The 12,228-nt window shown below is 54.2% G+C and overlaps 2 protein-coding genes across 6 annotated transcripts in view; one reads left to right on the top strand and one right to left on the bottom strand.

Moving 5' to 3' along the window:
* The window catches only part of SCAPER (S-phase cyclin A associated protein in the ER), a 148,061-nt gene extending 145,462 nt beyond the window's left edge, over positions 1–2,599 (top strand). For 3 of the 5 annotated variants that reach the window (XM_030496782.1, XM_030496784.1, XM_030496780.1), the window contains 2 exons: positions 453–504; positions 2,152–2,599. In XM_030496782.1, coding sequence (XP_030352642.1) covers positions 453–504; positions 2,152–2,249 — 150 coding nt within the window. In that variant the 3' untranslated portion in view covers positions 2,250–2,599. The remainder of the gene's footprint in view (positions 1–452; positions 505–2,151) is intronic. The other 2 variants (XM_030496783.1, XM_030496781.1) reach the window with 1 other exon arrangement.
* A 2,382-nt stretch (positions 2,600–4,981) lies between these two features.
* ISL2 (ISL LIM homeobox 2) lies at positions 4,982–7,567 on the bottom strand. The gene is made up of 6 exons (XM_030496779.1): positions 7,510–7,567; positions 6,339–6,528; positions 5,863–6,125; positions 5,469–5,752; positions 5,200–5,370; positions 4,982–5,098 (listed from the first exon to the last, which is right to left on the bottom strand). The coding sequence occupies exons 1-6, from the start codon at positions 7,565–7,567 to the stop codon at positions 4,982–4,984; spliced, it is 1,083 nt and encodes a 360-aa protein (XP_030352639.1).
* Positions 7,568–12,228: the final 4,661 nt, after the last annotated feature.

The raw sequence follows: 12,228 nt of genomic DNA, 5'->3' as shown, positions 1-12,228 counted from the left end.
AAATCAGGATAATTCAAGAATTTTCCAAGAGTGTATTTGGAGTTAGGAGCATAAATCTAAACCACCATTTGATTTAAAGAAACATCTATAGTAAATGTTTTCTTAAATTAAAGGTCATGATAATAACTATTTCCTAAGAAGATATTAAAACCTTGTTTTTTCTGTTGTGTATTAAAATGAGGGTTGGTTTTTGGTTTTTTTGGGGGGTAGGGGGTGTCGAGAAAAGGTATAAATAAGTGTATAAAACCCCACTGTATATGACAGAATTTAAGTGCTGGCAGTATTCTGTTATGAAATGTAGCATACAAGCCAAAGTTTGGTAATTTACAGATTTCACCAAGTATTAGTAGTTTTGAGTGACCGTGAAGGCTTAAAAATGCTGTTTGAATTCCTCGGATGTAAGATCTGAAAATCTGATGCCAATTTGTTCTTTTTTTTTGTTTCCTTCATAGGATTTTGCACAGAGTTCAGGCCAAATGGATAATCAGTTATCTCAGCAGAGGGGTATGTCTCCAATGAAATATGAAAGGGTAGCAACTGGGTAACAAAATGTGTAGATACTATATTTTAGTGTGATTAAAAATTTTTGACTCTGCATCATGAAGACATAGAGTAATTTACATAGAATAAATTGCAACATGATTTTACAGTTTTGGGAGAGGCTCCCTAACTTGCATTCTGATTTAAGCATGCATATCTTCCAGTCTGCTGCTTGTCGTATCAGGCATTCAGACTGCTAATCTTTATTAAATGCTATGTGGTATCATGTCTTAAAATGTGACACTGTACGTGCACATACTTAATTAGCTGTCACAAAGGCTACCTTCAGAAGTTTCAGGTTGCAGAAGCCACGCAGCCATTGCCAATACACTCAGAGAGCCAAAAATTGCTAAAACACTGTTCTGTAGTTACTCTGTAAAGTTTATCAGTTTGCAGAAGAGTTGTGATTTCCCACACACACGCACACACTTGTTGTAAATATTGTGTAAAATGCAGTTAACCTCTTTAGGCTGAACATTTGAAAGCTTCCCAGCTAAGATGGCTATTGCTTGTTAAACACGTCTGAAATTCAAGGGTCTTGGTGGGAATCTGGTCTTGAGTTGCCTGTATTTTGCATAAAGCGCATCACTCAGTCATTTCCCCTTAATAGCGAACAGAAATCCATCACCATTTTGGTGTACATTTGGCAGAAGATGAGCAGTTCTAGGTCTAAAGCATAAGCTTTGTGCTTAAAATAAATTACAAAATACAAAATTAATTTTATGGAAGTTTTTACTGTCCGCCTTACACAGCCTTGTGCAGTGTCAGCAGCACAAACTTTCCAGGATTGTGTTTGCATGAGAATCTGCTCAAAAAACCATCTAAAATCCAAGTGGAAAACTGCTTTTTATTTTCACTGTTCAAACTGGATGAGCTTTTAAACAAAGATGCCTATGTGGTGACATGTGAGTGTGATTTCTAAATATTCCCCAGTTGCAAAAAAGCTGGCTTAATGATAGTATAAGCAGGATTCTTTTTATCCATTATATCACTTGGAATGTGAACGCTGGTGTCCCCCAGAAAAACAAATGGGAACAGTAACACTGCTGGGAATAGAAAGTGAAAATCTCACTGTTGGGTGCCACGAAGGGTCGAACCCTGCGAAGCCCTGCACACATTGCTAGTCCTGTTCACATCACCAGCAGTACTCAAAGAGTAAAAGCTGCCTGTGTAATTGTGCTGGGAGCTTTGGGGGAATCAGGGAGCAAAACTCCTCCACAGCTCTTTGCGGAGAGAAGCTGCTAAGCAAAGGGAGCACCGCTGAGGCTGCCCAAACTTGAGTGAGGCTGAGTTGGTCCCCAGAGGATCCAGGAATATGAAGTGCATAAGGATGTATAATGTTGCCATGCATAAAGCAGAGAGCCTTGTCCGAAAGCTTAAAAATCTCAGCCTTTGGTCATCAGAACCCCCATTTTTAAAGCCAAACCTCAGTGTCCAGAGCTCCACAGAAGCTTCATTGCATGATCTAAGAAGTTTTTGGTAGGGAGAGAGGAGTAAATGACTTAAGAGTATCTTGAATTGTCTTGGTTCATTAATAAGTTCATTATTCTTGGTTTATTGCCATCTGATCTGAAGAGGGAATAACTTGGTAATTTTATGTTCTATCTTCAGCAGAGAAATTTTTCAATTCTCAAGATTATCTTGAGCTGTCCAACAGATTCCCCCGCCAGTCCTGGGAAGAAGCTCGGCAGTTCTTCTTGAAGAAATAAGTGTTGTATTTGGTTTTACAATCCCTAACATCATCATGCTGACCCGTTCCTGCTGACTCCCTTCTTTACAAGGCTATTCCGAAACATTTTTGATACTCTAAATACTTATGCTGTAGATACATAATTTGCACTATTTATATCATAAGTACTGTAGATACTTTCAAGTTCCGTTTTGTAATTTTGATAATTTGAGTTTATTTCGTTCACGTATGCGATGTCATGATTTGGGTGCTTTCTACCCTGTGATGTGGTGGTACTTGCACTGCGGAACTGCTGAAATAAGATTGCGAATAGAGAAAATATGTTCTATATATCTTGTAATAAAGTAACTTATTCTGTCTGTAGCGTGACTGCCGCGTTACCAATGTCGGTGTGTTTGAACTGCCATACAAGGCTTGGAGGGGGGAAAAAAAGGGGGGAAAAAGACTGCTAAGCTGTGTTTCCAGTTGATGAAACGGCTGCAGAGCTTGTCAGAGGTGGCTCTGAGGGGAGTTTGATCGTGATTTTGTGGTGATTCGGGCGAAGCCCCCGCAGCAGGGATCTGTTTTCCTAAGCCACACGCGTTCCTAACGCTTCTCCCGTTGTTAAACCCCGCGGCGTTCTCCCGGCGCTGCACAATTAAACGGTAAAAACGGCGCGTGCCTCGGCGGGGTTCGTTTCCCGCGTTCCCGCCTCAGGGCCCGGCGCGCGCGGCTCGGCTCTGAGGGGGCGCGAGACGCCCCGGGGCCCTGAGCGGCGGGGACGCGGCTCCCTCAAGGGCAGGCGCCCGGCGGGGCCCGGCCGCGCCGATCGTGGCCGCCTCACGGCCGCGGGGACCGGAACCGTCCCGTTTATCGTGGCCTCCTCGCCGGCCCCAGCGGCCAGGCCCGGTCCGGCCCGCACCTGAGCCGGTGGCTGCAAACCCGACCCGACCCGCCCGGCGAGGCCGCCGCGCCTGCCTGAGGCGCGAGCTCAGGTCCCCCGGCCGCCTCCGCGGAGCCGGTTTTACGGCCTGGGCGGCCCCGCTCCCGGATGACGGACGCTCCTTGCTCCAGACCAGGCCCGGGAGAGCGCGGAGAGCCGAAACCCGACCCGGCCGGAGACAGGTAACTGCGGGGGCCCTGTGGCGGGGCTGGGGGGGGGGGAGACCGTCTTCCCACCTGCCCCGGGCCCGGGGGGCCGCACCCCCGGCGGCAGCAGAGGCGCCCCCCACTGCGGCGGCCTTTTCGCCCCTCCCGCCAGCGCGTCCCCGGCAGCCGGGCTGCTCCGCGCGCCCCGACGGCAACTGCGGGTTGCCTCGCCCCGGGGGCCCGGCTCCCGCACACCCTCAGCCCCTCGGGGGTGGTGGAGCCGTCCGCTCCCCGGCGCCTTGCGGCCCGGGGTGCTCGGGTAGGGCCCAGCTCTCCCACCCTGCCGCCCCGAGGCTGCAGGCCCGGTTGCCCGAGGATGGGGCCGTGGGGGCTGTTCGTCGTGGTTTAAGGCTGCCCGGGCCTGCGGTCCCGCCGGGACCCGGCCCTGAGCGTATTTTCGCCGGGGTAACGGGGAGGGAACGGGAGCCGGGGCGGCCCCCGCCGCGCTCCCAGGTGATGCCAAAGGCAGATAAGGAGCCGCCGCCTGCGTCTAGACGGGGGGATGAATACACGCGAGGGGACGGCTCGGCTCGCCGCCGCCGCCCGCGGGAGCGCCCACAGCCGAGCCCCCGCCGCCCCCGGGGAGGAGGCGAGGCTGCCCCGCACCGCGGCAGGTGCGGGCACGACCCGGCCGAGCCCGGGGGCTGCTCCGAAAGGGAAACCTGCGCTCCGCCTCCCCGGCTATAAATAAGCAGGCCCGGGCGGGAAAGCCGATTAGAGCAGTGCGGTGAGGCCGTGCCGGCAAAGCCGGGGCTCCGCCCGTCCCGACTCGCACCCCGCTCCGCGCCCCGCTCTGCACCCCGACCTGGCCGGCAGCGCGGCTCAGCGAACAGGGAGCCCTTTCACCGCTCTTCTGCGCCTTTTTATTCGTTTCAATCCTTTCCCTTTCTTTTTTTCTCTTTTTTTATTAAGTCCAAAATATTTAATCCCACTATTCAACCGCTGACTCTGACAATAAATAACAATAACTTACTTTTGTTCGTTAAAGGCTCAAACAATCCGTCCTCCGTCCATTGATAATTTAACATTAGTACTGGTTTCCCCGTTAAAAAGTCTCGTTTCCGTGTCCCGTTTTTCCAGCGATCGTGCGGGGCCGGGCGCCGCTGCCCGGGAGAGGCATCGGCGTGAGATGAGGCTGGACGGCGCGGCTCCGCGGAGGGGAGGGCCAGGCCGGCTCCGCGGCCGCGGGAAGGAGCGGACGCCGGGGGAGTCTCTCCCCCGTTTTGTATTTCTCTTTTTCCTTTTCCCTTCCAAAAAGGGAAGAAAAGCCATCCCCGGCGGAAGCGGCGGGCGAGGTAGCCTGTCACCATGCCGGGCTTCAGCGGGGAAATCCGCGTTTCTTTGGGGAAAAGAAACATCGAAATCCGCAGGGAAAAAAATAAAAAACAAAAAACAAAACAACGAAATAACCAGGGCGGGGGCTCTCTCTCCGGTCTAGTGAAGGCAGCGAGGATCCCGGTGCTTTTTTGGCCGTCAGTAACACATTTTTTGTTTGTTTTTAAATAAGAATAATTAAAAAACAAAGGCGTTTGTCCGGCGCTCTGGGAGCGGCCCGGGGCCGGGTGTCTCATGCAGGGAGCGCAGGCATGCGGAAGTCCCGCGGCGGCGGGCGGCCGGGCCGCCTCACGTCTCGGCCGGGCTGGGCACCATGCTGTTGGGGGTGTCAGGGAGCTGGGAGGACAGCGAGGTCACGTCGCTGCCGGAGGAGGTGCCCAAGGAGCCAGACTCTGAGAAGGAGACCTGGGGGAGCAGCGGTGGTGAGAGCGCGGCGCGGGCCCCTCCGCGCCCCGTCCCCATCCCTCAGCACCCCTGCCCGCCCCCCGCGGCGCGGTGCGGCTCACCAGCTGCTGGAAAGCGGCGGGCTGCTCCAAGTCGCTCTGCAGGGCAAACTCGCTGAGCGCCTTCCAGGGCGGCTGGTAGGTCTGGACCTCCACGGCGCTGCCCTGAACGGCGCTCTCGTGGCGGATGGGGCTGCCGGCCACCAGCGGCGTCCCGGTGAGGCCCTGCAGGCTCTGCGGGCACACGGGGCTTCAGCGCGGCTGCCGCCAGCGCCCGCGGCCCGGGGCAACCCCCCCCACATCCCTCCCCGGCGGGGCGGGCGGGCGCTCACCGTCTTGTCGCTGTGCTGCTGCTGCTGGAGCTGCTTCATGAGGATGGACTTCTTCTTGTCCTTGCAGCGCTTGTTCTGGAACCAGACGCGGATGACGCGGGGGCTGAGCCCTGTCATCTCCACCAGCTGCTCCTTCATCAGGGCGTCGGGGCGCGGGTTGGCGGCGTAGCAGGTCCGCAGCGTGTGCAGCTGCTTCTCGTTCAGCACCGTCCGCACGCGGGTGGTCTTCTCCGTTGCCTTGTGCGCCGGCTGCCGCGGGGCGGGTGGCCGCCCGGGCACCGGCTCTACGGCGGGCAGGGAGGGAACGCACCGTCAGCACTGCCGCCCGCCTGCCGCAGCCCTCCCGTCCCCTCCCGTCCTGTCCCCCCTGCCCGCCCTGATGCGGAGCCGGTACCTGAGAGGTGTGCGGCGGCGGCGGGCGGCGGAAGCCCGGGGCTGCGCGGCCCGCGGGCGGCGGCGCCGTCGGGCAGAGGCCCGTGGTCGGCGCGGCAGAGCAGGTCTCGCTCCCGCAAGCAGAACTGGTCGCCGGGCAGGAGCTGTCGGCCGCAGGCTGCGCAGCGGAAGCACTCCAGGTGGTAGACGTGGTCGCGGGCGCGCATCACCAGGTCGCTGCTGCTGAAGGCCGCCCGGCACTGGGCACACTTGATGCCGAAGAGCCTGCGGGGGACGCGAGGCGCTGTCAGGGAACGCGGCTGCGCCATCGGGTGGCTTCGGGCGGTGCCGTGGGGACAGGCAGCGGCCGAGAGTCAAGTTTTCGTTTGAGGGAAATTTGGGGTCTTAAGAGGCTTTTGTGCTTTTTCAGGTTTTGGTTCGATTTATATATATATACATATATATATATATAACGAGCGTCGGTGCATTCGGGGTCACCTGCTGTAATCCCGCTTGCAGTAGGCCTTGCCGTCGCGCAGGAAGCATGTGCAAGTCTCGTCCAGGGGCTGCCCGCACTCGGCGCACTTCAGGCAGGCGACGTGCCACTCCAGGTCCGGCGACACCCGCAGCAGGAAGGGGTCCTGGATGCGGCCCCCGCAGCCCGCGCACAGGGCCAGCCCCGGCCGCCCTGCCGGGAGCGAGCAGGGCACGGTCAGGGGCAGCGACGAGCGAGAGCAGAAGCGCCAGGAATTAGGGAAACACACTTTTTTTTCTGTTTTAACTTTTGTTTTCTTTTTCTTTTCTTTTTTTTTTTTTTCCAAATAGGGAGAAAAAAAGACAGAAACATGGAGAGAAAGAAAGGACACATGAAACGAAAGAGCGAAAAAAGAGCCGAAAAAAGAAGAAACTTGATGGATGGAAATAAATGCAGAAAGACAGACATTAAAGTAGCATTTCAGAAAAGGAAATAAAAGCAGAGTCATTGAAACAAAAGCTGAGGAAAAACTGGAAGAAAGCAAGAAAAAGAAATGAAAACAGAATGACAGAAAGAGAAATAAAACCAGCAAAAAAACACAGAAAGAGACCGTTAAAACGGGAATGTGGACAAATGAAAACAAAAAGAGACAAGAAATCAAAGAAAGAGAAATAAACCTAGAAACAAAACAAAACCAGAAGAACCGAAAGAATAAGAAATAAATAAAAACGGAAAAACAAATTTTAAAACGAAAAAGACAAACCGAAACACGGAAAGAGAAAAAGAGACAAACGGTAACGCGGGCCGAGAAACAGGGAAGGAAAGAAAGAAAAAGCGGAGGGAAGAAGAGAAAGACACGGGAGCAGCAGAAAGACCCGAGATCAGCAGCGCGGACAGCTGAAGGGACAGGCATTAGGTAAAAAGCGGGAGCCAGCGTGGCCGGAGAGCGCGGGGCACGAACGGGAACAGCAGCACCGGAGATGCCACGGGCCGAGCCGGTAGCCGCCCGCGCCTGCCCCGGTGCCGCAGCCCTTCCCGGCGCTGTCACGGCGCCCGCGGGTCCGGGGCGGCACGGCGGCCGCCGGTCCGCCCGACGGCAGCGGCAGCGCGGCGCTCGGACCCGCAGCGTCCCGCGGCCGCTCCGCCGCGCCCTCCCGCCCCAGACCCGCGTTGCGTTGCGCGGCGCGCACTTACTTTTGGAGGGCTCCCCCATGGCGCCCGGGAGCGGCCGCGGGAGGAGGATGTCCACCATGCGGGCGGCCCCCTGCGCACCGGCAGCGATGCGCGATGCGGGATGCGGCGCCGCTGCTCCACCACTACCCGCGCCGCGCGGGGCGGGGGCCGCGCCCGCCCCCCCGGGCCCGCCCCGCCGGGCCGCGCCGTGATGTCAGCGCGCACCGGCCGCGGGGGGGGGGCGGTGCTGACCTCACCGCGCGGCCCCCAGAGGCGATTGGCGGCCGCGGGGAGGGCGCCCGCGGATTGGCCGTGGTGAACAATGGGCGCGCGGTGGCGCGCGGCGGGGCGCGGAGCGGTGCGGAGCGGCGCGGACTCTCCACGCCGCCCTGCGGGATCCCGGCCTGGCGTGGCCCGACGCCGGCTCGGACGGGGCGGGTAGCCCTGCGCGCCGCGGAAGAAGCTCCTCCGCGGGAGCGCTGGGTGCGCTCCTCAGCGCCCTGCACCCCTGGCAGGCGCGGTACCCACCCGGCCGCCGGCGGGACCCCTCGATCGCCTGGCGCTGTACCCGGCGCCGTGCGCCCCGGCCCTGTGCGCGGAGGGAACGGCTGCGCCGGCAGCCCGAGGCGATGGAGATTCATTTCAGTTTTCCTTCCTCCTGTCTTCCCTATTATTTTCCCTGACTTTTAATTCGTCCTTTATTTTCTCGTTCTTTTATTTCCCTTGTTCTGTTCTTTCCCCTCTCTTTCGCCCTCTATTTCGTTGTCCCTTATCCCTGCTTTTCGACGTGCCGCAGGCAGGTGCCCGCGGACGGGCGCTGCGGGACAGTGCCCGGCGTTGCGCGGAAGCGCACCCCCACGGCCGACGGGACGGGGGCTCCGCGGCGGCCGCCCGCTCAAAGCTGCGCGCCCGCGGAGCTATTCCCTCCTGGGGGGCGTGCGCGGGAGGGCCGCCCCGACGGACCCGAACGAGACCGCCGGCATTGTCGGGCGGCCGTCCCGGGCAGCAGCTGCGTGATGAGTTGAATTTACGGCAAAAAGTAGTATTTTACAGTATTTTCGTGAACCTGATCCCATGTTTCTCCTGCAGCTGAACCTCTCCCATTGTTTTTTTAACCCTTCTATTCATTTTTCCTCCTTTTTTCCCCCCAGTCTCTATGGGCTTCCTGTGCATTAGCAGAAAAATAGGGACAGCACTTAAGTGGCCTTTGGCTTGGTTTTAAATTCCCAGACTTCACAGCATAGCAGCACGAGTAGCTCAAAAGGTCCCGGAAAGCTTGTAAGTGCTGGAACTGACACTGCTGCTGTCCTGGGGCTTTGGTCCTTCCCCTCCTCTCCACACAATCACCTTTTGAATTTTACGCACAGAATTTGATAGACATAGGCCAACCTGTATGGCTTGGGAAGGATATGATGACTTTAAATTTGGCTTAGAAAGGGCGGGCTGTGCTCATTTTGCTCGGAGGAGGGAGGCAGGATGGGTTTTCCAGCTGAAGCATTTATTTTTTGTACAAGTCAAGCACCCTGTAGGTATGAAATCCCAGAAGCTGAGGAGGGGGAGAGGACAATTTGGCTAAGCAGCTGTTTGACTATTTGACCTGCTCTCCCCTGCCTGACCGCAGCCCCTGCTACGCCTTTGAGAACCCCAAATATCAAAAGCAAACATTTAAGTTTACACAACAGCCAAGGGAGTAAGCAGGAGGGCATTAGGGGTACCCACTTCAGAAGGGGCATGTGTCACCAGAGGATTTTGGCATCCCTGCCCGCCCCTGCATATGTGAAGGTGCAGAGGTGCGGTCTGGCAATGACAGCCTCAGGGCAGGGTGAGTCCACGTGTCCCCTGCCTGTGTGGCAGTGGCAGGGTGGCCGTAGCGCCTGTCGGGGTTTGTGGTCTGACTGCTGCCTGCTGTTAGCGTGGCTCGTTTGCCAACAGCAGAGCTGAGCTGGGAAGTGAGCGATGCAAAGGGAATTGGAAAAGTTTGGCTGTCTCTTCAGACTGGGGTGACCCCATGGGACGGGTGATGTGAACCTCCACAGCGCTGCCGTGGCCGTGGGGTGGCACAGGGCATCCTACCCATGCCTGGGTGCCTGGCAGGGAAGAGGGTGACTTCAGTCTGAGCTGGAATCCATGGAGTCCTGAGTGAGTCAGTATCTGCATGTGTTAACAATAAAATGCAAAAATAAAATGTCAGAGTGATAGGAGAATAAGACACGTCTAAGAAAATAGCAGCTTGGCAGGGACGCTCCAAGTTGCATCACCCTTTTCTCACTTGAGGGCAGGGTCCTCTCTGCTGTCCCAAACCTCTCACCAGCTTAGGAATAAAAAAGGTTACAGCCAAGTCAGCTAAGCTTCTCCAAACCGGTGCAAAGCCGTGCTGCAGGCACTCACCTGCAGGAGTACAGAGCAGTGCGCCGGCACCAGGCGGGTATGGTGGGGCTGGACTTGGTTTGTAACCAGGCAGGTAGGAACAGGATGGGCAGCACTGCACAGGCACTTCAGTAGAAAACACCAAAAAACGACTTGCCAGGGAAGTGCTGCAAGCCCTGAACCTCTATGTGATGTAGGAAAAACTTGAAAATGGCTACAGGTAATGGCAACAGACATAAAGCCAGCTCAATACTGCCACGATTTACAAACAGGTTAATCGTTGGTACCTTTGAGGGGGAGGAAAGGAAAGCATATTGTTAAACCGTAGAATAATTCAGCTCAGGAGGGAGCTCTGGAAAACTGCTTTCAGGTTGCTTGGAACTGCTGGAAGCATTTGCTGGTCAAAACCAAACAGAGTCTCTCCTGCCACACCAATTCCTCCTTGCTGTCCTCCTCCCAGCGTCCAGAGTTTTCAGTTGCTTTCAGGGCAATTCTGGTTGGGTTTGGTGTGAGAGCTGGCAGGGCTGCCTGGCCGTGGGGTGAGGGTGGCTAACAGCGTTCCCCTCTCTCTGCAGAGTAGCTCTCTGGGGTTTGCTCCCAAATAGAAATACAAGTTCCCTCTAGAAAGAGGAAAGGGTAACAATTTTTTTGTTTGCAGCAGCTTGCAAAGGCAGTAAAGGCTGATTCTTTCAGAGCCAGCCATGGATTAAGTCCATTATAAAATTAAAACAGATGGAATGCAATTTCACTTACATTATAAAAAAGGACAGGAACCATCTGCAATAAGATTTAGCATTGCAAAGCTATTGTTATCATGTTACCATTAAAACCTTTGATGAAGGGTTTTCTTTTCTTTCATAAACTTGTTCACATGAAACAAATGTTTTATTTATCCATCTTCCTAAGATAATCATATTTTATTTACAAAGATGACATCTCTCAAAAAACCAGCTCTTGGTTCTAACATAACATGTAAAAACAAAGAAATGTTGTAAAACTCCCAATGTCAAACCACTGGGTCTTGAATGGGGAGGATGCAGCAAAAGGAGAATTCCCTATCCATTTTTCCTCTAAAAACCATTTCCTTGTGTTTGGGGACAATGTTTGATACTGAAAATAGATAATTAATGAGATAATGGGATAGTGCATGTCACCTCCTGTCCAATGGGATTATCTGATGGCTAATTATGGACAGATTGTGATTAATGTGATTATGGATTGGATATTAATCTGATTCTGGCTTGATCTAGTTATGTTTTAGTCTGCTCCAAATGGTTAATTGGATCTGAGATAATAGAAATGCAGCTTGCACCAGATTTTGCCACATCAGTTGATGAAGTATCTTTTGATCTGGGTGGGTTGCGAACAATAAATTATTTACAGCTGTTGAGAAAATGACTCTTCCTTAGAATGTAGTCATTCATTTTATTTTTGAGAGCCTTTGAAAACAAAATCAATATCCTTTCTAAAAGGAGATGTTGACAAAAGAAAGGCACGTACATAACTCACAAACAAATGTGACGAAATTAAACAGTGGTTAACCCGGTGGCCTAATGTCTGGTGATGCATTTGAATTGCTATGTGGAGCTTTGGGCTCAATTCTTCTCAGACCAGCAGGGGTTGGGAGCATTGCAGGGGAAGAGGGCCCAGCTCTGGGGAAAGTGGTATTGCACAAGAGCTACCGCCAGCCCTGCTATTGATTAAGAATCAGCCATGGTAAAATGGCAAAGGGAGCCCTTGCCATTTTCTCCCCTCCGGATAGGAAGGATTCAGACAGTTCATAGGCGCAGAAAGGACTCATTGGCCCATCTCATCTGGCCTCCTTCACACCAGACCACGCAATTGGACCCAGTATTATTATTTTTCCCCTCACAGTGAGCCTGTTAATTTATGGTTGACCTCAGTCATGTCTCCCAGAGATGCATCTGGTCTTGATGTAGCCTGCCAGTGCGGGAGAGGCTGCCCCGCTCCCCATGAAGCCATCCTTCTTGTGAACTACTTTCACTGAAATGGCAAATCAAGTGTATATTTTAGATTCCACCCCAGCCACTGGATCTCATTATGCCATTTTCTGCGGGGTTAAAGGCAATGGCTAAGTTGTAGCATCTTAGACTTCATGACAGGGCAAGCGAGAGGTGCATTAGCCTTTGCCACCAGGAGGCATAAGCTGCAGGTAACTTCACCAGAAGGTACTCCTCTCCCAACAGGCTTTGCAATGAAGGTATCAAAAATCAAGCAGATCCCAAAACACTGAAAACAGAGGCATGTTGCAGCTGCTGGACTTACACTGACGTGTTACTCAGTGAGCTTAAACTGAAGAAAAAAGGAAAAAGCAACTTTCCCTGAAGTGCTTGCAGGCGTGGAAAGGGCCGT

Source organism: Strigops habroptila, chromosome 9, assembly GCF_004027225.2.
Source record: "Strigops habroptila isolate Jane chromosome 9, bStrHab1.2.pri, whole genome shotgun sequence".
NCBI classification, from domain to species: Eukaryota; Metazoa; Chordata; class Aves; order Psittaciformes; family Psittacidae; genus Strigops; species Strigops habroptila.
Note: the sequence above shows the minus strand (reverse complement) of the source record. Positions and strands in the feature narration are given on the sequence as shown.